General features: G+C 38.3%; 1 protein-coding gene across 2 annotated transcripts in view; it reads right to left on the bottom strand.

Annotated features, from left to right (window-relative positions):
* LOC136118082 (RNA polymerase-associated protein LEO1) overlaps nt 1-24,329 on the bottom strand; it is a 49,210-nt gene that overhangs the window by 18,904 nt on the left and 5,977 nt on the right. For both annotated transcript variants that reach the window (XM_065871239.1, XM_065871240.1), the window contains exons 2-6: nt 16,352-17,107; nt 13,687-13,791; nt 9,652-9,746; nt 8,545-8,690; nt 7,742-7,826 (exon numbers count right to left, since the gene is read on the bottom strand). In XM_065871239.1, coding sequence (XP_065727311.1) covers nt 7,742-7,826; nt 8,545-8,690; nt 9,652-9,746; nt 13,687-13,791; nt 16,352-17,107 — 1,187 coding nt within the window. The remainder of the gene's footprint in view (nt 1-7,741; nt 7,827-8,544; nt 8,691-9,651; nt 9,747-13,686; nt 13,792-16,351; nt 17,108-24,329) is intronic.

Here is a 24,329-nt window from a genome sequence, read left to right on the forward strand (position 1 = left end):
ATACCCCACATCCAAAGACAAAGGAGAAACCACAATGAGATGGGAAGAGAGGCGCAATCACAATAAAATCAAATCCCATAACTGCTGGGTGGGTGACTCACAAACTGCAGAACACTTATACCACAGAAGTCCACCCACCAGAGCGAAGGTTCTGAGCCCCACATCAGACTTCCCAACCTGGGGGTGTGACAACGGGAGGAGGAATTCCCAGATAATCAGACTTTGAAGGCTAGCAGGATTTGACTGCAGGACTCCAACAGGACTGGGGGAAACAAAGACTCCACTCTTGGGGGGCACACTCAAAGCAGTGTGCACACTGGGACCCAGGGGAAGGAGCAGTGACCCCACGGGAGACTGAACCAGACCTATCTGCTAGTGTTGGAGGGTCTCCTGCAGAGGCAGGGGGCGCTGTGGCTCACTGCTGGGACAAGGGCACTGGCAGCAGAAGTTCTGGGAAGTACTCCTTGGCTTGAGCCCTCCTGGGGTCTGCCATTAACCCCACCAAAGAGCCCGGGTAGGCCCCAGTGTTGGTTCACCTCACGCCAAACAACCAACAGGGAGGGAACTCAGCCCCACCCATCAGCAGACAAGTAGACTAAAGTTTTACTGAGCTCTGCCTGTGAGAGCAACACCCAGCTCTACCCACCACCAGTCCCTCCCATGAGGAAGCTTGCACAAGTCTCTTAGACAGCCTCATCCACCAGAGGGCAGACAGCAGAAGCAAGAAGAACTACATTCCTGCAGCCCGTGGAACGAAAACCACATTCACAGAAAGATAGACAAAATGAAAAGGCAGAGGGCTATGTACCAGATGAAGGAACAAGATAAAACCCCAGAAAAACAACTAAATGAAGTGGAGATAGGCAACCTTCCAGAAGAATTCAGGATAATGATAGTAAAGATGATCCAGGACCTCGGAAAAAGAATGGAGTAAAAGATCGAGAAGATGCAAGAAATGTTTAACGAAGACCTAGAAGAATTAAAGAATAAACAGAGATGAACAATACAATAACTGAAATGAAAAATACACTAGAAGGAATCAGTAGCAGAATAACTGAGGCAGAAGAATGGATAAGTGACCTGGAAGACAGGATGGTGGAATTCACTGCCATGGAACATAATAAAGAAAAAAGAATGAAAAGAAATGAAGACTGCCTAAGAGATCTCTGGGACAACATTAAACCCACCAACATTCACATTATAGGGGTCCCAGAAGGAGAAGAGAGAGAAAGGACCTGAGAAAATATTTGAAGATTATAGTTGAAAACTTCCCTAACATGGGAAAGGAAATAGCCATCCAAGTCCAGGAAGCACGGAGAGTCCCAGGCAGGATAAACCCAAGGAGAAACACACCAAGGCGCATAGTAATCAAATTGACAAAAATTAAAGACAAAGAAAAATTATTAAAAGCAGCAAAGTTAAAATGACAAATAACATACAAGGGAACTCCCATAAGGTTAACAGCTGATTTCTCAGCAGAAACTCTGCAAGCCAGAAGGAAGTGGCACGATATATTTAAAGTGATGAAAGGGAAGAACCTACAACCAAGATTACTCTACCCGGCAAGGATCTCGTTCAGATTCAACAGAGAAATCAAAAGCATCACAGACAAGCAAAAGCTAAGAGAATTCAGCACCATCAAACCAGCTTTACAACAAATGCTAAAGGAACATCTCTAAGAGGGAAAAACAAGAGAAGAAAAGGACCTAAAAAAACTAACCAAAAACAATCAAGAAAATGGTAAAAGGAACATACATATCGATAATTACCTTAATTGTGAATGGATTAAATGCTCCAACCAAAAGACACAGGCTTGCTGAATGGATACAAACACAAGACCCATATACATGCTGTCTACAAAAGACCCACTTCAGACCCAGGGACACATACAGACTGACAGTAAGGGGATGGAAAAAGATATTCCATGCAAATGGAAATCAAAAGAAAGCTGGAGGAGCAATACTCATATCAGATAAAATAGACTTTAAAATAAAGAATGTTACCAGAGAAAAGGAAGGACACTATATAATGATCAAGGGATCAATCCAAGAAGAACATATAACAATTATAAATATATATGCACCCAACATATGAGCACCTCAATACATAAGGCAACTGCTAACAGTTATAAAAGGGGAAATTGACAGTAACACAATAATAGGGAGGACTTTAACACCTCACTTACACCAATGGGCAGATCATCCAAACAGAAAATTGATAAGGAAACACAAGTTGTAAATGACACAACAGACCAGATAGATTTAATTGATATTTATAGGACATTCCATCTAAAAACAACAGATTACACTTTCTTCTCAAGTGTATGTGGAACATTCTACAGGAGAGATCACATGTTGGGTCACAAATCAAGCCTCGGTAAATTTAAGAAAACTGAAATCATATAAAGCATCTTTTCCGACCACAACGCTATGAGGTTAGAAATCAATTAGAGGGGAAAAAAACATAAAAAACACAAACACATGGAGGCTAAACAATACGTTACTAAATAACCAGAAGATCACTGAAGAAATCAAAGAGGAAATCAAAAAATACCTAGACACAAATTACAACAAAAACACAACAATCCAAAATCTATGGGATTCAGCAAAAACAGTTCTAAGAGGAAAGTTTATAGCAATTCAATCCTACCTCAAGAAACAAGAAAACTCTCAAATAAACAATCTAACTTTACACCTAAAGGAACTAGAGAAAGAATAAACAAAACCCAAAGTTAGCAGAAGGAAAGAACTCATAAAGATCACATCAGAAATAAATGAAAAAGAAATGAAGGAAACGATAGCAAAGATCAATAAAACTAAAAGCTGGTTCTTTGAAAAGATAAGCAAAATTGATAAACCATTAGCCAGACTCATCAAGAAAAAAGGGAAGGGCTTCCCTGGTGGCGCAGTGGTTGGGAGTCCACCTGCCGATGCAGGGGACACAGGTTTGTGCCCCGGTCCGGGAGGATCCCACATGCCGCGGCACGGCTGGGCCTGTGAGCCACGGCCGCTGAGCCTGCGCGTCCGGAGCCTGTGCTCCGCAACGGGAGAGGCCACAACAGTGAGAGGCCCACGTACTGCAAAAAAAAAAAAAAGAAAAAAGAAAAAGAAAAAAGGGAAGACTCAAATCAATAGAATTAGAAATGAAAAAGGAGAAGTAACAACTGACACTGCAGAAATACAAAGGATCATGAGAGATTACTATAAGCAACTATATGCCAATAAAATGGACAACCTGGAAGAAAAGGACAAATTCTTAGAAAGGTATAACCTTCCAAGACTGAACCAGGAAGAAATAGAAAATATGAACAGACCAATCACAGGCACTGAAATTGAAACTGTGATTAAAAATCTTCCAACAAACCAAAGTCCAGGACCAGATGGCTTCACAGGTGAATTCTATCAAACATTTAGAGAGGGGCTAACACCCATCCTTCTCAAACTCTTCCAAAAAATTGCTGAGGAAGGAACACTCCCAAACTCATTCTACAAGGCCACCAACCCTGATACCAAAAGAAGACAAAGATATTACAAAAAAAGAAAATTACAGACCAATATCACTGATGAATATAGATGCAAAAATCCTGAACAAAATACTAGTAAACAGAATCCAACAACACATTAAAAGGATCATACACCATGATCAAGTTGGATTTATCCCAGGGATGCAAGGATTCTTCAATATATGCAAATCAACCAATGTGATATACCATATTCACAAACTGAAGAAGAAAAACCATATGATCATCTCAATAGATGCAGAAAAAGCTTTTGACAAAATTAAACATCCATTTATGCTAAAAACTGTTCAGAAAGTGGACACGTAGGGAACCTAATAAAGGCCATGTATGACAAAACCACAGCAAACATCATTCTCAATGGTGAAAATCTGAAAGCATTTCCTCTAAGATCAGGAACGAGACAAGGATGTCCACTCTTGTCACTATTATTCAACACAGTTTTGGTAGCCATGGCAATGAGAGACGAAAAAGAAATAAAAGGAATACAAATTGGAAAAGAAGTAAAACTGTCACTGTTTGCAGATGACATGATACTATACACAGAGAATCCTAAAGATGCCACCAGAAAACTACTAGAGTTAATCAATGAATTTGGTAAAGTTGCAGGATACAAAATTAATGCACAGAAATCTCTTGCATTCTTATACACTAACAATGAAAGATCTGAAAGAGAAATTAAGGAAACAATTTCATTCACCACTGCAACAAAAAGAATAAAATACCTAGGAATGAACCTACCTAAGGACATAAAAGACCTGTACTCAGAAAAGTATAAGACACTGATGAAAGAAATCAAAGATGACACAAACAGATGAAGAGGATATACCATGTTCTTGGATTGGAAGAATCAATACTGTGAAAATGACTATACCACCCAAAGCTATCTACAGATTCAACGCAATCCCTATCAAACTACCAATGGCATTTTTTACAGAACTAGAACAAAAAACATTAAAATTTGTATGGAGACACAAAACACCCTGAATAGCCAAAGCAATCTTGAGGGGAAAAAAACGGAGCTGGAGGAATCGGACTCCCTGACTTCACACTATACTACAAAGCTACAGTAATCAAGACAATATGATACTGGCAGAAAAACAGAAACATAGATCAGTGGAACAGGATAGAAAGCCCAGAGATAAACCCACACACCTATGGTCAACTAATCTATGATAAAGGAGGCAAGGATATACAATGGAGAAAAGACAGTCTCTTCAATAAGTGGTGCTGGAGAAACTGGACAGCTACATGTAAAAGAATGAAATTAGAACACTCCCTAACACCACACACAAAAATAAACTCAAAATGGATTCGAGATCTAAATGTAAGATCAGATACTATAAAACTCTTAGAGGAAAACATAGGCAGATCATTCTATGACATAAATCACAGCAAGATCCTTTTTGACCCACCTCCTAGAGAAATGGAAATAAAAATAAACAAATGGGACCTAATGAAACTTAAAAGCTTTTGCACAGCAAAGGAAACTATAAACAAGATGAAAAGACAACGCTCAGAATGGGAGAAAATACTTGCAAATGAATCAACGGACAAAGGATTAATCTCCAAAATATATAAACAGCTCAATATTAAAAAAACAAACAACCTAATCAAAAAAATGGGCAGAAGACCTAAATAGACCTTTCTCTAAAGAAGACATACAGATGGCCAAGAAGCACATGAAAAGCTGCTCAACATCACTGATTATTAGAGAAATGCAAATCAAAACTACAGTGAGGTATCACCTCACACTGGTTAGAATGGGCATCATTAGAAAATCTACAAACAAATGCTGGACAGGGTGTGGAGAAAAGGGAACTCGCTTGCACTGTTGGTGGGAATGTAAATTGATACAGCCACTATGGAGAACAGTATGGAAGTTCCTTAAAAAATTAAAAGTAGAATTACCATATGACCCAGCAATCCCACTACTGGGAAAAGAGAAAAGCATAATTCAAAAAGACACACGCACCCCAGTGTTATTACAGCACTATTTACAATAGCCAGGTCATGGAAGGAACCTAAATGTCCATCAATAGATGAACGGATAAAGAAGACGAATGGTACATATATACAATGGAATATTACTCAGCCATAAAAAGGAACGAAATTGGGTCATTTGTAGAGACGTGGATGGACCTAGAGACTGTCATACAGAGTGAAGTAAGTCAGAAAGAGAAAAACAAATATCGTATATTAACACATATATGTGGAATCTAGAAAAATGGTACAGATGAACCAGTTTCCAAGGCATAAATAAAGACAATGATGTAGAGAACAGACGTATGGACACCAAGGGGGGAAAACATAGGGGTGGGGTGGAAGGGGAGGATGAATTGGGAGATTGGGATTGACGACATATATACACTAATATGTATAAAATAGATAACTAATAAGAACCTGCTATATAAAAAATAAAATTTTTTAAAATAAAATAAAAAAGTCTGTTATACACTGACATTTTGTACTCTAAGCACCAAGGTTTTAGAGTAAACTACTTATTTCTAAACTCTGATGCCTACACTACAGTCTGATTTACATGGTCTTAAAATACAGATACATTGACACTTGCTGATGTATCATGACAGAACGTTAGGGGAAAATGCAAAAATCCATAAAAAGTAAACAAATAAGGCACTATCACATTAATTTATATAAATGGTGAGAAAGAAAGGCAACAGAATAATGCCAGAGGTACTAAAACAGCCTTGAAAAATTCACAGTGCTCAGCCTAAATCAACAGATACACATGTTCTGAGGAAAGATATTAAGAGATAACCTAATGGAGACCAGGGTGGGGTTTGGGGTGGGGAAGCAAGGGGAAGAACTGCAAAACATCAAAAACAGTCTAAGTACTATTCTTATTAATTGTCTGACCTTGACCAAGTTAATGGTGCCTGTTTATCTCCAGTTTTTCATTTGATTTGCATTTCCATTAAGAGGGAGGAGTAGTGACATTTCACTGAAAAGCTTTGGAAGCCCATGGATTTTAGGGAAACCATCTTATATATCAAGGTTCTTTAGGTGCTTGTGGATCTATCACACTTGAAGATATGGAATTACTCTAAAATTTCAGCCCCTGAATTCCAAGAATGCCAGACTGCCACCTCTTAATATTTTAACACCATGTACAACATCCACCAGGAAAAAAAAAAAAAGTATTTACAGGAAATCCTTCAGATTTAAGAATTTTAAATGCATAGCTCCAATTTCAGTATCATGAGTTCAACTGGTTCCTGGTTTTTGTTTTTTAATTAATTAATTAATTAATTTATCTATTTTTGGCTGCATTGGGTCTCCGTTGCTGCACACGGGCTTTCTCTAGTGCGGCAAGCTGGGGCTACTCTTCATTGCAGTGCGCGGGCTTCTCATTGCAGTGGCTTCTCTTGGTGCAGAGCACGGGCTCTAGGTGCGTGGGCTTCAGTAGTTGTGGCACGTGGGCTCAGTAGTTGTGGCTCAAGGGCTCTAAAGCGCAGGCTCAGTAGTTGTGGCGCACAGGCTTAGTTGCTTCACGTCATATGGGATCCTCCCACACCAGGGATCGAACCCATTTCCCCTGCATTCTCAGGCAGATTCTTAATCACTGCCCCACCAGGGAAGTCCCAACTGCTCCTTGTTCTTTGCTACAACTCAGCTCTAAAGCATCTGCTTAAACTTACACCCTCCTTGATTAAAGGAAGATTAGAGGCCGCCCTTGGATAGAGGTAACCAGATAGTACAAGGTATCAAAGAGAAGCATTAGGAATTTAGTACAATAAAAATCTCTTCTAATAGTGAACAAGAACAATTGGAAGAATACAAAGACAGCCATATGGTAAAATGTTAGGTACTAGAGATAAATTCTCCTTTTGTATCTGATTTGTTTATCCATAGATCAAAGAGCCTGAAGAAATTCCCCTTGCAGGAATTTGTTAGAACTTAACCCACAGTACGTATGGTGGTAGCTGCCCTAAACACCAAACCCCAGTACAACTTATTCTGAAGAAAGTAGCTAATAATTTTTTTAAAGCATCAAAAAAGTTTAACACTAAGAAAAGTAACAGAAAAGTGACACCTTTTATAGAGAAAACGCTACGTATTTTCTTTCTAAAAATATTCTGAAAAGGTAGATAATTTGTTGATAAAACAAGAAACATAAAAAATCATTTTCAAAAGCTCAAGTCCCAAGTTAATATTCCCAGGTTTTACTTTATAAAAGAAAAAAAAAGCACAGAATAGTACCTTTAATTTTAACCTGGTTCTACCTTCTTCATCCAGCATTTCCTCATCTTCAAATTCATCTTCATAATATTGAGGATCAAAAGGTCTACAAATTGTTTTTAAAATAAACTATTAATCACATTTTGTAAGAAATATCATTACTGTTATATAATGCAACTCTAAAAAATCACAATAATTAAAAATCATAATGGTCAACTATAAGGAAGCATTCAAATTACTGTACCCTCTTGAAATTTGGTGTTAATACATATTGCTTGAAATAAAGTGCAAGCAAGGCTAAATATTCAAACTATTCTTTATTCTTATATGTCTTCCAAAGAGTAGACCACACATACTCTAGCTTTCCACATCATTTTGCTTAGGGAAAAAATTTTAAATTACACAAGACCTTGCATGTTACTTAGTGAATAATACCCATCAACACTGTTTAACTGTCCAAAACCATTAGTTTTTCTAGATCCGCAATGACTGCTACAGTAGACATTGGCAGTTTCTCTAGCAAACTTCACCACTCTCAATTCCAGCCTTTTCAGGGCTCCATTAGTCAGAAACAACCAAAGACTTGTGGTGTCTGTTAATTCATAAGAAATACCAGACTGCTAAAAACAATTACAAGCATTAAAAGTCTCCTTTACCAATAGTCCATACTTTCTCTATCACAGTATATACTTGATTTATTTTTTCAGAGCTACATAACCAGTTTTCCATTTTGTGATTAGTCAACTCATACAAAATAAGAAAAATATCAACATGCTACATATCTCTATCCAACATTGAAAAACACTATTAACTGATCCCCTTACCTGGGCTCTACACTGAGAAAGTTGGGCAGCTTAACAAAATACAAGTCATTTCCTAAATCAGTGTTTACTTTGGGTATTTCTACTTCTATTCTGGTCTCAGGAATTGGCTCCTCCTCCTGTTGATCCTGAGGCAATCCATTTTCGTCCTAGTAAAAGAGTCACAGAATTTTAGATCTTGATGGGACCTTAGAGGTGGTCTAGCTCAACTTCCACACTTTAATTGCTTAGGCAGATAAGAATTATAATGAGACATGACTTTAGGGCTAACATCCATCCCTACCAACCAATTCCCCAAAAACCTCATGCAAAACAAGATCTGTTTGAAGGCATCAATATAAGAAAATCTCTTCTGTGATAAATCTACCTTCCACATATTCACTGATAGAAGTGTGAAATTAATCGGCACTTCAATATGAAGTCACTCTATCAATTAAAATCAGAGAAGATTATCAACAAAACACAAAAAAACATTTAAACCAATGGTTCTCAATTCACAGGTCCTTGCAGTCTAGTCTCTTAAGGTATGGCGCCAACCTCATGCTGGGCAGTTCTCTCTTTCTTTCTTTCTTTTTCTTATCCATTTTTTCCCCAGTGATAACATCTTGCAAAACTATAGTGCAATATCACAACCAGGAGACTGACCCTGATACAGGCAGACACAGGACATTTCCATCACCACAAAGATTCATGCTGCCCTTTTACAGCCACATCCACTTCCCTCTTGCCCTCATCCCTCCTTAATCTCCATTAATCTCTTCTCCATTTCTACAATTCTGTCATTTCAAGAATGTTATATAAGTGAATTCATACAGTATGTAACCTTTTGGGACTGGCTTTTTCTCACTCAGCATAATTCCCTGGAACTTCATCCAAGTTGCTAGCGTGTATCAATAGTTAAATCCTTTTCATTGCTCAGTTGTATTCCGTGGATGGATGTGCCATGGCAGTTATTTCTAATCCTCCTTATAACCAAGTGTTCCCTAATTAACTGAGAATGTCATCTGTTTGTTGTATTTTCATACTGCAATTCATTTATCGACTTCCTCTTCCCAGCATAGAAGACAGATTTAATATCCTCCTCCAATTCTCACTGGCAATTCTACTTACAACAGGCTGTCCTGGAGTGGGTGGTTTATCTTCCCCATCACTCCCTGAAGATATATCATCTGCACCTCCAAAGAGATCCATGGTTCCACTATTATCTTCCAAAAAGGAGAAAAAAATGCTTAGTATTAATATCTATAACAATGATTCTTCAAAGCTATCACTTCAACATATTCCCAAGGTTTCTAGACCAAGCACCCAGAAACCACTCAAACACAACTCTGAGCCTGGCTCTCAAAGATCTGACAAGAATGTCTGTGGAGAGGGAAGAGGGCAAATCCAGTGAAGGGCAAAGCTGCACGGGAGGCACTCCTTTCTCCCTTCACTCACCGCATCCTTGTTCTTCCACTTTCCTCTATTCCCCAGGAGCCCAAAAATATCCTCCTACAATCTAGATACTCAAATTTGGGGCTTAAGCACTCTACACAGGCCTATTCTCTATAGAGTCCCTCAAGTTTTAAAATTACAGGTCCATGTCTACCCAGGTCGCCCTCCTCTCAAGCAGAACTTCACCCAGGTATAAGGCAAAACAACAACATCAACAACCATCTGTAATAAATCAATAAATCAAGGTGGGGTAGTAGAGGAGGCGACAGGAAGATAGGAGGGCAGTCAAAAAGAAGACTGCTTGAAACTGGGGTTATAAAAGAGTTACGATTATTGGTAATGACATGATCTAGGATAAAACCATGGGAGTGAGTTACTGAGACAAGGTGAAGGACAGATCACTGAAAAAGAAGAGGCAACAAAAAAAAAAAAAAAAAGAGGCAACCTATTAGAATGGCCAAAATTCAGAACCCTGACAACACCAAATGCTGACAAAAATGTGGAGCAACAGGAACTCTCATTCACTGATGGTGGGAATGCAAAATGGTACACCCATTTTGGAGGACAGTCTGGCAGTTTCTTACCAAACTAAACATACTCTTACCACATGCCCCAGAAATTGTGCTCCTTGGTATCTGCCCAAAGGATCTGCAAATTTACATCCACACGAAAACTTGCACACGGATGTTTATAGCAGCTTTACTCATAACTGCCAAAACTCAGAAGCAACCAAGATGTCCTTCAGTAGGTGAATGGATAAACTGGTACTTCTAGACATGGAATACAGGAACACCACGGAGACATCTTGGGTTTGGTTCCAGACCACCACAATAAAGTGAATATTGAAATAAAGTAAGTCACATGAAATTTTTGGTTTCCCAAGGCATATAAAAGTTGTATTTACACTATGCAGTAGTCTATTAGGTGTGCAAATGCATTATGTCTAAAAAAATGTACATATCTTAATTTTAAAACACTTTAAATTTTAAAATTATTTAAAAATTATGAAATCTTTTATTGCTAAAAAATGCTAACCATCATCTGAGCCTTCAGTGAATCATAATCTTTCTGCTGGTGGAGGGTTTGAAATATCACAAGAATTATCAAAATGTGACACAGAGATATGACATAAGCAAAAGCTGTTAGAAAAATGGCGCCAACAGACTTGCTCAATGCACAGTTATCACAAACCTTCAATTTGCAAAGGACACAGTATCTGAGACGCACAATAAACTGAAGTGCAATATTACAAGGTATGCCTACATTACTCAGTGCTAAAAATAAATGAGCTGTAAAACCATGAATGACATGGAGGACACTTAAATACATATTACTAAGTGAAAGAAGCCAATCTAAAAAGGCTACTTACTATATGATTCCAACTATGACATTCTGGAAAAGGCAAAACTATGGAGACAGTAAAAAGATCATTGGTTGCCAGAGGTTAGGCAGGAGGGAGGGATGAACAGGCAGAGCACAGAGAATTTTAGGACAGTGCAACTATTCTGTATGAATAGTATGAAGATGGTGTATGAAGATGGTGGATCCAGGTCATACATACATTTTTCCAAACCCATAGAATGTACAATACCAAGAAGTGAACCGTAATGTAAACTATGGGTTTTGGGTGATTACAATATGTCATTGTAGGTTCATCAATTGTAACAAATGTACAATTCTGGTGGAGGACGTTGATAGTGGGGCAAGCTATGCATGAGTGGGGGCAGGGCATATATGAGAAATCTCTTGCCCTCAGTTTTGCTGCAAACCTTAAACTGCTCTAAGAAAAAAAAATTTTTTTTTTTAAAAAAGAGGAGGAAGGAGGAAGGTCACAAGTATTGAAAAGTTCATCTATATGATAAAATCACCAAAACTACAACTCCATCCAGCAACACTCACACGTCCCCACTTGATTATTTTCTTCTTAGGTCTTATCACCATCTAACATTTAATTTACTTATTGTACTATTATTGTCCCTACCTTACACTGACCCCACCAGAATATGGATTCTACAAGGGAGAAGTCTTTATCTGTTTTGATTATTGCTACATTCTGAGTGCACAGAATAGTACTAGTACAAAGCAGATTCTCAATAAATAACTGTAAACAAATAAAATAATTAATATATCTAATTCTCACAACAATGCTGTTAGGTGGTTAGCATCACCTCCCTCTTACAGATCAGAAAATTTAAGTGGAGTAAGTAATTAATTTGACCAAAATCATACAGTTGGAAAGTGCAAAGAACCACAAAGATTCTAACTTGGATCATCTGATTCCGAAGTCCATGTACATAGATCTAAAGATCTTTAAGTAAACCCCAGAGCTTGTTCTGTCCAGCTCTCTCCTTTTCTCTCTAGTTGACTCTCTAAATGTTTCCTTTAGTTATACTGTTACTTGTGATAATTTATATAAGCTATTTAACATTAATGCCTAATTACCATTCAGCACAAAATGGTTGTGCATATCAAACTTATGTTTGCTGTAACTTTTATACTAACATCTTATCTTTACTGTATAGTAATTAGCCATTGGAAATGTAGTCACATGAAGAAGCGAACAGGTAGATCTTTTAACTTTACAACAAACCCATCTTACCTAACACTGGGTTTTTATAAACTCTTCATCTAAACCAGAGCTTGGGGACTTCCCTGGTAGCACAGTGGTTAAGAATCCGCCTGCCAGTGCAGGGGACAGAGGTTCAATCCCTGGTCCGGGAAGATCCCACATGCCAAAGAGCAACTAAGCCCATGCGCCACAACTACTGAGCCTGTGCTCTAGAGCCTGAGAGCCACTACTATTGAAGCCCGCGCACCTAGAGCCCGTGCTCTGCAACAAGAGAAGCCACTGCAATGAAAAGCCCGCGCACCGCAATGAAGAGTAGCCCCTGCTCGCCGCAACTAGAGAAAGCCTGCCCACGGCAAGAAAGACCCAATGCAGCCAAAAATAAATAAATTAATTAATTTAAATAAATAAACCATAGCTTGAAGAATATGGTTCTTCATCTGATATTAACCTATTAAGAACTTAAGAACAAGCTAACAGGCTTCCCTGGTGGCGCAGTGCTTAAGAATGCACCTGGCAATGCAGGGGACACGGGTTCGAGCCCTGGTCCGGGAAGATCACATGTACCGCGGAGCAACTAAGCCCATGTGCCACAACTACTGAGCCAGCGCTCTAGAGCCTGTGAGCCACAACTACTGAGCCTACATGCCACAACTACTGAAACCCACGTGCCTAGAGCCTGTGCTCTGCAACAAGAGGAGCCACCACAATGAAAAGCCCGTGCACTGCAACGAAGAGTAGCCCCCGCTCACCGCAACCAGAGAAAGCCTGCACGCAGCAACGAAGACCCAACACAGCCAAAAATAAATAAATTTACTTAAAAAAAAAAAAAGAACAAGCTAACAAGTTGCGCTGGAACTGTCATTATTCAAACCAAAGAATGGACATTGCCATCTCCACCTCAACCAGAGCCTCAGCCCCTAATAGCAGATTCACTCCGACTATAAATGAAGCAGGTTCTTCAACTAATTAAGTGCAAGCAGTTTCTAATATCTGTACAACTTGCCTGTGTACACTAAATGTATCCACACTCTCTTCTGTGCGTCTTGCAGTCTGGGGCCAGTGCCCAGGGTTGGGAATGCACTACAGCTAAATGCAGAGAGAGGGATGGAAATACAGATATATAAAAGAAGTAATTTGAGTACCTTTTGGTACCTCAGTGTCACTATCTGCTTCTGAATCAGATGCAATTGCATTCTTGCGTTTCATTCGTAAAACTTCATCTTCACTATCACTGCCTCTTGCAGATTCTGTAAGAGGAGAATCAGAAGATCTGCATAATCACAGTCATTATCATTACTTAGAATTTTGTGTTTTAAAAGCAACATTAGGAAAATAAATAAAAGCAACATTAGGGATAAACAAACTGTGGTACACCCATACAATGGAAAACTACTCAGTAATAAGTAAGAATGAACTACTGATACATGTAACGATTTGGGTAAGTCTCAAATGCATTACACTAAGTGAAAGAAAAAAGGTTACACACTGTATGATTCCATTTATATGATGACATTCTCAAAAAGACAAAACTACAGTGACAGAACAGAGCAGTAGTTGTCAAGGGTCACAGGTGGGGAAGTATATAACTACAGAAGGTATAGAATGAGGGAGTTTTCTAGGGTGACAGAACTATTCTGTATCTTGACTGTGGTGGTGGTTACACAACTCTATACAAGCGTTGACACTAACAGAACTGTACATACACACACAAAAATCAACTTACTATAGTAAATTTTAAAATAAAATTAATAAAAGGAACATTGGTTTCTGTAAGCAGAAAAACTTGGGAGAATGCAAAAAGCAGTACTGAAACTTATAATTAAATTTATATACCACTCATTACAGAAGAAAAAAAAGAGGTAAAAATATTGCAATGGAAGAGACAAATATATCTGGATGGTACAATTATTTACCTAATTGTAAACTTCAAACATGAACCATTATAATAAAGATGTGGCACATATATACAATGGAATATTACTCAGCCATAAAAAGAAACGAAATTGAGTTATTTGTAGTGAGGTGGATGGACCTAGATTCTGTCATACAGAGTGAAATAAGTCAGAAAGAGAAAAACAAATACCGTATGCTAACACATATATATGGAATTTAAAAAAAAAAAAAAGGTCATGAAGAACCTAGGGGCAGGATGGGAATAAAGATGCAGACCTACTGGAGAATGGACTTGAGGACACGGGGAGGGGGAAGGGTAAGCTGGGACAAAGTGAGAGAGTGGCATGTATATATATACACTACCAAATGTAAACCCGATAGCTAGTGGGAAGCAGCCGCATAGCACAGGGAGATCAGCTCAGTGCTTTGTGACCACCTAGAGGGGTGGGATAGAGAGGGTGGGAGGGAGGGAGACACAAGAGGGAAGAGATATGGGGATATATGTATATGTATAGCTGATTCACTTTGTTATAAAGCAGAAACTAACACATCTTTGTAAAGCAATTCTACTCCAATAAAGATGTTTAAAAAAAAAAAAAGAACCATTGTAGAACTAGTTAAGAATTAAGCAGAATGACCAGCTACAAGATTCCTAATATGACCCTAGTTTTATATTAGCCTGCTAGTATTTGGGAAGTAGTGCATGAGCCTTAATGATTTTGGTAACAGTACAAATAACTCTACCCAGAACTAGTTACTGAGTACTTACTGCAGTCCTATAGTCTATATAGACCTATATCCATCTCTGGAAATTTTCTGATCTCCTCTCCTAAATAATGCTAAAATGTGGTGTTGAATGCTATCCTGAGGTATGTATTACAAGGGAAAAGACCCCCTCTCTCCATACTGCAGCTCTTAAGAAGACAGGATCAATATGTAATTATAATCAATCACTTATAAAAATGAAGCAATCCAGATATTAATTACTTCAGGAAGACTTCCAACCTAATCAAAGTGACTTTTATATAATACAAAAAAAGAAGATGGCTAATTGTTTTAATATTCTATATGAGAACGTGTTAACTTCAGGAAAACAGTGTGAATGACTATTATAAAACAGGGTCCAAAAGCCAAAGTTCAGCTCTGTGTTTCCTGCTGTCTTTAGGGAATGAATGCTCTGATCCAAGCACATCTCCCCAGGATGAGGACGCATATGTCAAGCTATCATAGCTCATTGAGATCATCCAGCTGTGTTTTCACTTTCTGGATATTATGCTCCCCAGGTCACCTCCTGATTGTTATAATTTGGCATCCAATGTAGATTTTCTCCCAAAGGAAAGGATACAATGATAAGAGAGAAATAATTGATGCTCTTGAAACAAACAACTTTGCAATTCAATTTTTATAGTTTCCTGTGAATTTGATTAGTTTGAGTAAACTCCTCGGAGCCTGATTACTCTGGAGGCTGAAATTTTGGATCTCAAATAAACTGAGCTGGAACCTGGTGTTCACACTTCATTATAGCTACCCTATGGGGGAGTTTCAATGGTATTGGGTTTTTTCGCCCAGGCAAATCTATTCTCACCTGAGGCATGCTCTTAGTTACCCACAAAAATGGAACTAACTATTTGATATCTAGCTACTTTAGCATTATACATCTTTCTCTAAGACTTTCCTCTTTAAATTTTTTTCCTCCTGATCTATCATATATTAAATGGAAGGGGAATAGAGAGAAATAATACATGGATTAGGAAAATGTTTAAAGGCAAAATGTATAGAGTTAGAAAAGGCTAAAATGGAGGGACAGAAGAGAAAAAACAGGGTACTAAAAGTAGGAACGTGAAAAGAATAAATGAGCCCCTGCTGTACCTGAATGCTTCTACTAAACCATTATGGTTCTCATAAATGTATTACCTGACTTATGGTCTTGTTCCTCTTCATCATCTGAATGCCTGTGTTCTTCATCTGAGGCCTGTGGCCTTTCGTCATCAGAATTTTGCATTTTCTCCTCATCAGACATCTGTGGCCGCTCTTCATCATCAGAATTCTGTTTCTCGTCATCATTATCAGAAGCTGCTGGCCGTTCATCATCAGAATTAGCCTTCTCCTCCTCAGACAGTTGTTGTCTCTCATCATCTGAAAGCTGAGGCCTCTCCTCATCATCTGTGTTCTGCATTTTCTCATCGTCATCAGAATTCTGCAGTTTATCTTCATCAGATCCTTGTGCCCTCTCCTCATCATCAGAATTTTGTATCTTTTCATCATCTGACTGGTCACTTTTATCTTCTCTGCACCATTTTTCATCATCTGAATGTGCTTTTTCAGAACCTTCCGCTTCTGAGTGATGGCTCCCTCCATCTGATCTATGACCTTCATCGTCATCGTCATTCTGGGCTTCTGATCCACTGTGCTGATCTACATCTGAGGGATCATTGTCTTCATGGTCAGAACGCTCAGAAGCTTCTGATCTATTGTCTGATCCTTCAGAGTGATTATCACTCCCACTATGATGAGAAGCTCCCTCATCCTCACTGTCATCTCCAAACAGTTCCTTATTACTTGGTTTTCCTGAGTCATCTCTTTCATCTTGATCACTTTCACTTCCAGAGGCATTACTGCCAGAAGCAACATTCTCTTGATCAGAATCTGAGCCTGATCCAGAATCAGAATCTATGGGATCATATAAACACAGGGTGATGTAAGCAAAAAAAGCAGAATAAGGAACACCAAAAGTCCATCCTAACATAAAAGCAATGAAAAAACTTGTCAAAAGCTGTTAGCATCTATCTTCTCAGACTCTGGAAACTAACTAAAAGTTGCAGCAACCAGGGGAATGCTTAACAAGAAAAAAAAGCTGAGTCTCAGTAAGAAAAAAGGGGTGTTTTAACATACCCCCCCACCCCCAACCCACCCCTTGGTCAAGGGTACCTTGAAGATAATAGCCCAAATTTCTGGTGTATGTAACACTAATGGAAGAAGCAGAAGGCACCTCATTTGCAAAGAATCATGGTTGTTAGTTTTGATCTGTCTGGTGGATCACTGAAAGGACTGGCTCAAAAGGCTTGACTTTATCTCACCTAACTTGGAACTCTCTTGTTGCTAAGGAAGCTACCTGAGAGTGTTGGTCAAAAACATTTATAGGCAAATGTATTAGTTGCCTCTGCATGGGATGATGGAAAGCAGTTGAGGCAAACAACAGACTAACTAAAAAGTTTGGGAGAAAAGGCTGAGGAATGACAAAATATAAGGGTTTTTAAAAGCTTCCACAATAAACGAAAAAAAAAAGAAAAGAAAAGGAAAAACACCACCCACATATTCTTACTGACCTGAAAAGCCATGCACTTGCCCAGGGCTGTGCACATGCTCAAGAAAGAACCAAGAAGGCCCTAAACTCTCACTTCCGGCTGACCTTCAGGCTCTGTGCAAGCAGGAAATGAAGGCAAAGACAGGTTGTAAACAACCTGGTTGAGTGTTGAAAGCATGCCCTAACACACACACAGAGCCAATCTGCAAAGGCTGGGAGTTTTTCGTTATTGTTTTTGTTTCTTTTTGTGGCATTTAAGGAAATCTCTGTCCAATCACTAGCTGACCACTAAGCTAATGGAACAGAGACTTTAGTGGCTATACACAACAAAGACTGCAGACTTTACAAAATCAGTTCAAAAGAGTCAATAAACAATAACTACTGCAACAAAGAGCAACAACAAATGCTGGGGGTGGGGTGGGGGGAAGAGAGTGCTGTCCTGAGTAACCACATTATAATATTCAAAATGTCCATATATCAACAAAAAATTATAAGGCCTGCAAAGAAAGAAGGAAGCATGGCCCATACATATGAAAAAAGGCTACACACTGTCCCTGAAGAAGCCCAGTCAATGAAAATGTCTTACGAAATAGAGAATATCAATAAAAAGACAGATATTATAAAAAAAGAACCGAACAGAAATTCTGGAGTTGGAAAGTACAATAACTGAAATGAAAAATTCACTAAAGGGACTAAACAGCAGATGTGAGTAGGAAGAAAAAAGAATCAGGAAACTTTAAGATACATCAAATGAGGGCTTCCCTGGTGGCACAGTGGTTGAGTCTGCCTGCCGATGCAGGGGACATGGGTTCATGCCCTGGTCCGGGAAGATCCCACATGCCGCAGAGCGGCTGGGCCCGTGAGCCATGGCCACTGAGCCTGCACGTCCGGAGCCTGTGCTCCGCAACGGGAGAGGCCACGACAGTGAGAGGCCCACGTACGGCCAAAAAAAAAAAAAAGATACATCAACTGAGATTATCCAGTCTGGTGAACGAAAAGAGAAAAGAATGAAGAAAAATGAAAAGACTTGTGAGAAACCAGCAAGTGTACCAATCTATGCATAATGGGAGTTCCAGAAGAAGAGAAAAAAGAGAAAGGGACAGAAAGAATATTTGAAGAAATAATAGCCAAAAACTTCCCAAATTTGAAGAAAGACATCAACGTACATATACAAGTTGATCAACAAATACCAAGTAGGATAAAGTTAAAGAGAGCCACACCTAGACACATCATTATCAAACTGTCTAAGACAAAGAAAAAATCCTGAAAGCAGCAAAGCAACAGGTCCCATACAAAGGGATCTTCAATAAAGATAACAGTTGATTTCTCATCAGAAACCATAAAAACCAGGAGGCGATGGTATGAAATATTCAAAGTGCTGAAAGAAATACTGTCAACCAAGAATTCTATATCCAGCAAAACTATCCTTCAAAAATGAAGGAATTATGAGCAACAACAGCAACAAAAGATAAATTGGATTTCCTCAAAATGAAAAGCCTTTATGCAAGAAAGGACATTATCAAGAAAGGGAAAAAACAGCTTACAGAATGGGAGAAAATATTTGCAAACCATATATCTGTCAAGTATATGTATATACTTACAGTATAGTATCCAGAATATATAAAGAGTGTTTACAACCAAAAGACAAAAACCCATTTGAAAAATAGACAATAGACTTGAATAGACATTTCTGCATAGTTACACAAATGAAACAAGTACATGAAAAGATGCTCAATATCATAAGCCTTTAGGAAATGGAAATCAAAACCACAATTAGATATCACTAGACACCAACAGCAATGGCTGTATTTTAAAGAGCGGGGTGGGGGGGAAGTAAAATAAGTATTGGCAAGGATATGAAGAAATAGAACACTCAAACACTACTGGTGGTAATTTAAAATGGGCCAGCTGCTATAAAAAATGGTTTGGTTGTTTCTCAAAAAGTAAAACAAAGAATTACCATATGACTCAGCAATTCTACTACTACATATATACCCAAAAGAACTGAAAACAGGCACTCACACAAGTACTTGTACACAAATAGCATCACTATTTAAAAGTCAAAAGATGGAAATAACCCAATGTCCATCAACAGCTGGATAAACAAATTGGGATATATACACAGAGTGGAATACTATTCAGTCATTAAAAAGATATGAAGTACTGATACATACTACAATGTGGATGAACTTCAAAAACATGATGGTAAAAAAAAAAAAAAAAAAAAACATGATGGTAAGAGATAGAAATCAGAAACAAAGGGCCACATGTTAGGAATTCCCTGGTAGTCCAGTGGTTAGGACACCACATTCTCACTGCCAAGGGCCCAGGTTTAATCCCTGGTTGGAGAACTAAGATCCCACAAGCTGTGAGGCGCAGCAAAAAAAAAAAAAAAAAAAAAGCCACATGTTTTATGATTCCATTTGTATGAAATGTCCAGAATAGATAAATCCATAGATGCAGAAAGCAGACTGATGGTTCATGGGGGCTAGCAAGGGGAGCAAATGGCAAGTAACTACTTAATGGGTATGGCGTTTTATTTTGAGGTGATGAAAATGTTTCAGAACTAGACAGAGATAGTGGCTACACAACATTTTAAAGGTACTAAATACCACTGAATTGTTCACTTAAAAATGACATATTCAGGGACTTCCCCAGTGGTCCAGTGGTAAAGAATGCACCTTCCAATACAGGAGACTCGGGTATGATCCCTGCTCAGGGAACTGAGATCCCACGTGCCACAGGGCAACTAAGCCCTCACGCCACAACTACCGAGCTCGTGCGCCTCAATGAGAGAGCATGCATGCTGCAAACTACAGAGTCCATGCATCCTGGAGCCCGTGCACCACAACTAGAGAAAGAAAAAAATGGCATATTCTGCAACCAAACTGAAAAGAAGTAAAACTGTCACTATTTGCAGATGACATGGTATTATATATAGAAAATCCTAAAGACTCCACCAGAAAACTGTCAGAACTAATAAATAAATTCAATAAAGTTGCAGGATACAAAATCAATATACAGTTGTGATTCTATACACTAATAACGAGCTATCAGAAAGAGAAATTAAGAAAACAATCCCATTAACGATTGTATCAAAAAAAGTAAAATACTTAGGAATAAATTTAACCAAAAAGATGAAAGACCTGTACGCTGAAAACACTGATGAAAGAAACTGAAGAAGATACAAATAAATGGAAAGGTATTCCACGCTCATGGATTTGAAGAATCAATACTGTTAAAATGTCCATACTACCCAAAGCAATCTACATATTGAACACAATCCCTATAAAACTTCCAATGGCATTTTTTCACAGAAATAGAACAAAGAATTCTAAAATTTGTATGGAACAAAAAAAAAACCCAAATAGCCAAAGCAATCTTGAGATAAAAGAATAAAGCTGGAGGCATCATGCCCTTGATTTCAATCTGTATTACGGACACAAAAATCAATGGAACAGAATAAAGAGCTCAGAAATAAACCCACACATATATGGTCAATTAATTTACAACAAAGGAACCAAGCCAAGAATACACAATGGGGAAAGGATAGTCTCTTCAATAAATGGTGTTGGGAAAACTGGACAGCAACATGCTAAAGAATGAAACTGGACCACTATCTTACACCATACACAAAATTTAACTCTAAATGGATTAGACTTAAATTTTAGACGTGAAACCGTAAAACTCCTAGAAGAAAACAGGCAGTAAGCTCCCTGACATGGTCTTGGTTATCATTTTTTGGATATGACACCAAAAGCAAAGGCAACTAAAGCAAAAATAAACAAGTGTGACACATCAAACTAAAATGCTTCTACACAGCAAAGGAAGCCATCAACAAAATGAAAAGGCAGGGCTTCCCTGGTGGCACAGTGGTTGAGAGTCCGCCTGCCGATGCAGGGGACACAGGTTCGTGCCCCGGTCCGGGAGGATCCCACATGCTGCGGAGCGGCTGGACCCGTGAGCCATGGCCGCTGAGCCTGCGCGTCTGGAGCCTGTGCTCCACAACGGGAGAGGCCACAACAGTGAGAGGCCCGTGTACCGCAAAACAAAACAAAACAAAACAAAAATGAAAAGGCAACCTACTGAATGGGATAAAATATTTGCAAATCATATATCTGATAAAGGGTTAATATACAAAATATGTAAAGAACTCATACTATTCAATAGCAAACAAACAATACAATTAAAAAATGGGCAGAAGACCTGAATAGACACTTTTCTAAAAAAGACAGATGGCCAACACGTAAATAAAAAGATGCTCAACATCACTAATCAGAGAAATGAAAATCAAAACCATAGTTAGAATGGCTATTTTCAAAAAGACAAGAAGTAACAAGTGTTGGAGAGGATGTGGAGAAAAGGGAACACTTGTAATTGTTGGTGGGATTGTAAAGTGCTGCAGTCACTATGGAAAACATTATGGAAATGCTTCAGAAAAAGAACAGAACTACTATGTGATCCAGCTATTCCACTTCTGGGTATTTACCCAAAGAACACAGAAATACTAATTTGAAAAGATATATGCATGTCTATGTTCATTGCAGCATTACTTACAATAGTCAAGATATGGAAGCAACCTAAGTGTGCATCTAGAGATAAATGGACAAAGAAAATGTGGTACATATATACAATAAAATACTATTCATGCCACTGTAAAGATGACATATATATATAATGGAATATTATTCAACCATAAAAAAGAAGGAAATCTTGGGAATTCCCTGGTGGTCCAGTGGTTAGGACTGGGCGCTTCCATGGCAGGGGGCCCGGGTTCGATCCCTGGTTGGGGAACTAAGATCCCACAAGCCATGTGGCACAGCCAAAGAAAAAAGGAAGGAAATCTTACTGTTTACAACAACATGGATGGATCTTGAGGGCATTATGCTAGGTAAAATAAGCAGACAGAGGAAGACAAATACCGTATATATGATATCACTTATATGTGGGATCTAAAAAAACAAAAACACAAAGCTCACAGATACAGAGAATAAATTGGTGGTTGTTAGAGACTGAGGGAAGGGGGAGAGGTGGGCAAAATGGGTGAAGGGAGTCAGAAGATACAAACTTCCAGTTATAAAAAAAATAAGTCATGGGGATGTAATATACAGCATGACGACTACGATTAATAGACTGTATTGCATATTTGAAAGTTGCTAAGAGAGTAGATTTTAACAGTCCTCATCACAGTAAAATAAATTCTGTAACAAGGTATGGTGACAAATGTTAACTAGACTTACTGTGGTGATCATTTCACAATATGTATAAATATCAAATCATTATGTTGTACACATGGAACTAATGCTGTATGTCAATTATACCTTAATAAAAATAAAATAAGATGGTAAATTTTATGTTATGTAAATCTCACCTCAATAAAAACAAATTTATTAGAGTTTGTTGCCAGTGCCCTACAAGAAATGCTAAAGGGACTCCTTCAGGCCGAAATGAAAGGACAATGGGCAGTAACTTGAATCCTCAAGAAGAAATAAAGAACACCAGTAAAGGTAACTAAATAGGTGAGTATAAAGGTCAGTATTAATGAATTTCTAGTTAGTGACTCCTCTTTTTTCATAAGATTTAATTTAAAAGACAATTGTATAAAACAATAATTATAAATCTACATCACTGGGCAGTGTATAAAGATGTAACTTGTGACAACAATAAAAAGGTGACAGGACGAAGCTATATAGAAAAAAAGTTTTTGTATACTATTGAAATTAAGTTGGTATTAATACAAACTAGATTGTTAGAAATTAAGATTAATTGTAGTCACCAGAGTAACCATTAAGAAAGTTACTAAAACTAAAAATATACAAAGAAACAAGAAGGGAATCGCAACAGTACACTACAGAAAAAGCAGTCATAAAGGAAGACAGTAATAAGAAGAATTGAGGAAGAAAAAAGACATGACATAGAAAACAAATATCAAAATGGCAGAAGTCCTTCTTACTGGTAATTACTTTAAACATAAATAAATCAACTTCTCCAATGAAAAGGCAGAAATTGGCAGGATGAATTTTAAAAATGATCCATCCTGGGACTTCCCTGGTGGCGCAGTGGTTAAGAATCCGCCTGCCAATGCAAGGGACACAGGTTCGAGCCCTGGTCTGGGAAGATTCCACATGCCACGGAGCAACTAAGCCTGTGCGCCACAATTACTGAGCCTGCGCTCTAGAGCCCACAAGCCACAGCTACTGAAGCCCATGCGCCTAGAGTCCGTGCTCTGCAACAAGAGAAGTCACCGCAATAAGAAGCCCACGCACTGCAACAAAGAATAATAGCCCCCGCTCCCTGCAACTAGAGAAAGCCCGCATGCACCAACAAAGACCCAACACAGCCCAAAATAAATAATTTTTAAAAAAAAAGATCCATCTATGTGCTGTCTACAGGACAGTATAACAGTAGTTATACTGTTTATACAGTATAACTATATTAGTAGTTATACTAATATCAGGCAAAATAAGGCTTAAGAAAAATTGTTGCAAAAGACAAAAAAGGACATAATAAAATGATAAAAGGGTCAATCCAACATGAAGATATAATTTAAAACATATATGCACCTGCATGTAAATCAATGAAGTTACA

Source organism: Phocoena phocoena, chromosome 2 (assembly GCF_963924675.1).
Source record: "Phocoena phocoena chromosome 2, mPhoPho1.1, whole genome shotgun sequence".
NCBI lineage: Eukaryota > Metazoa > Chordata > Mammalia > Artiodactyla > Phocoenidae > Phocoena > Phocoena phocoena.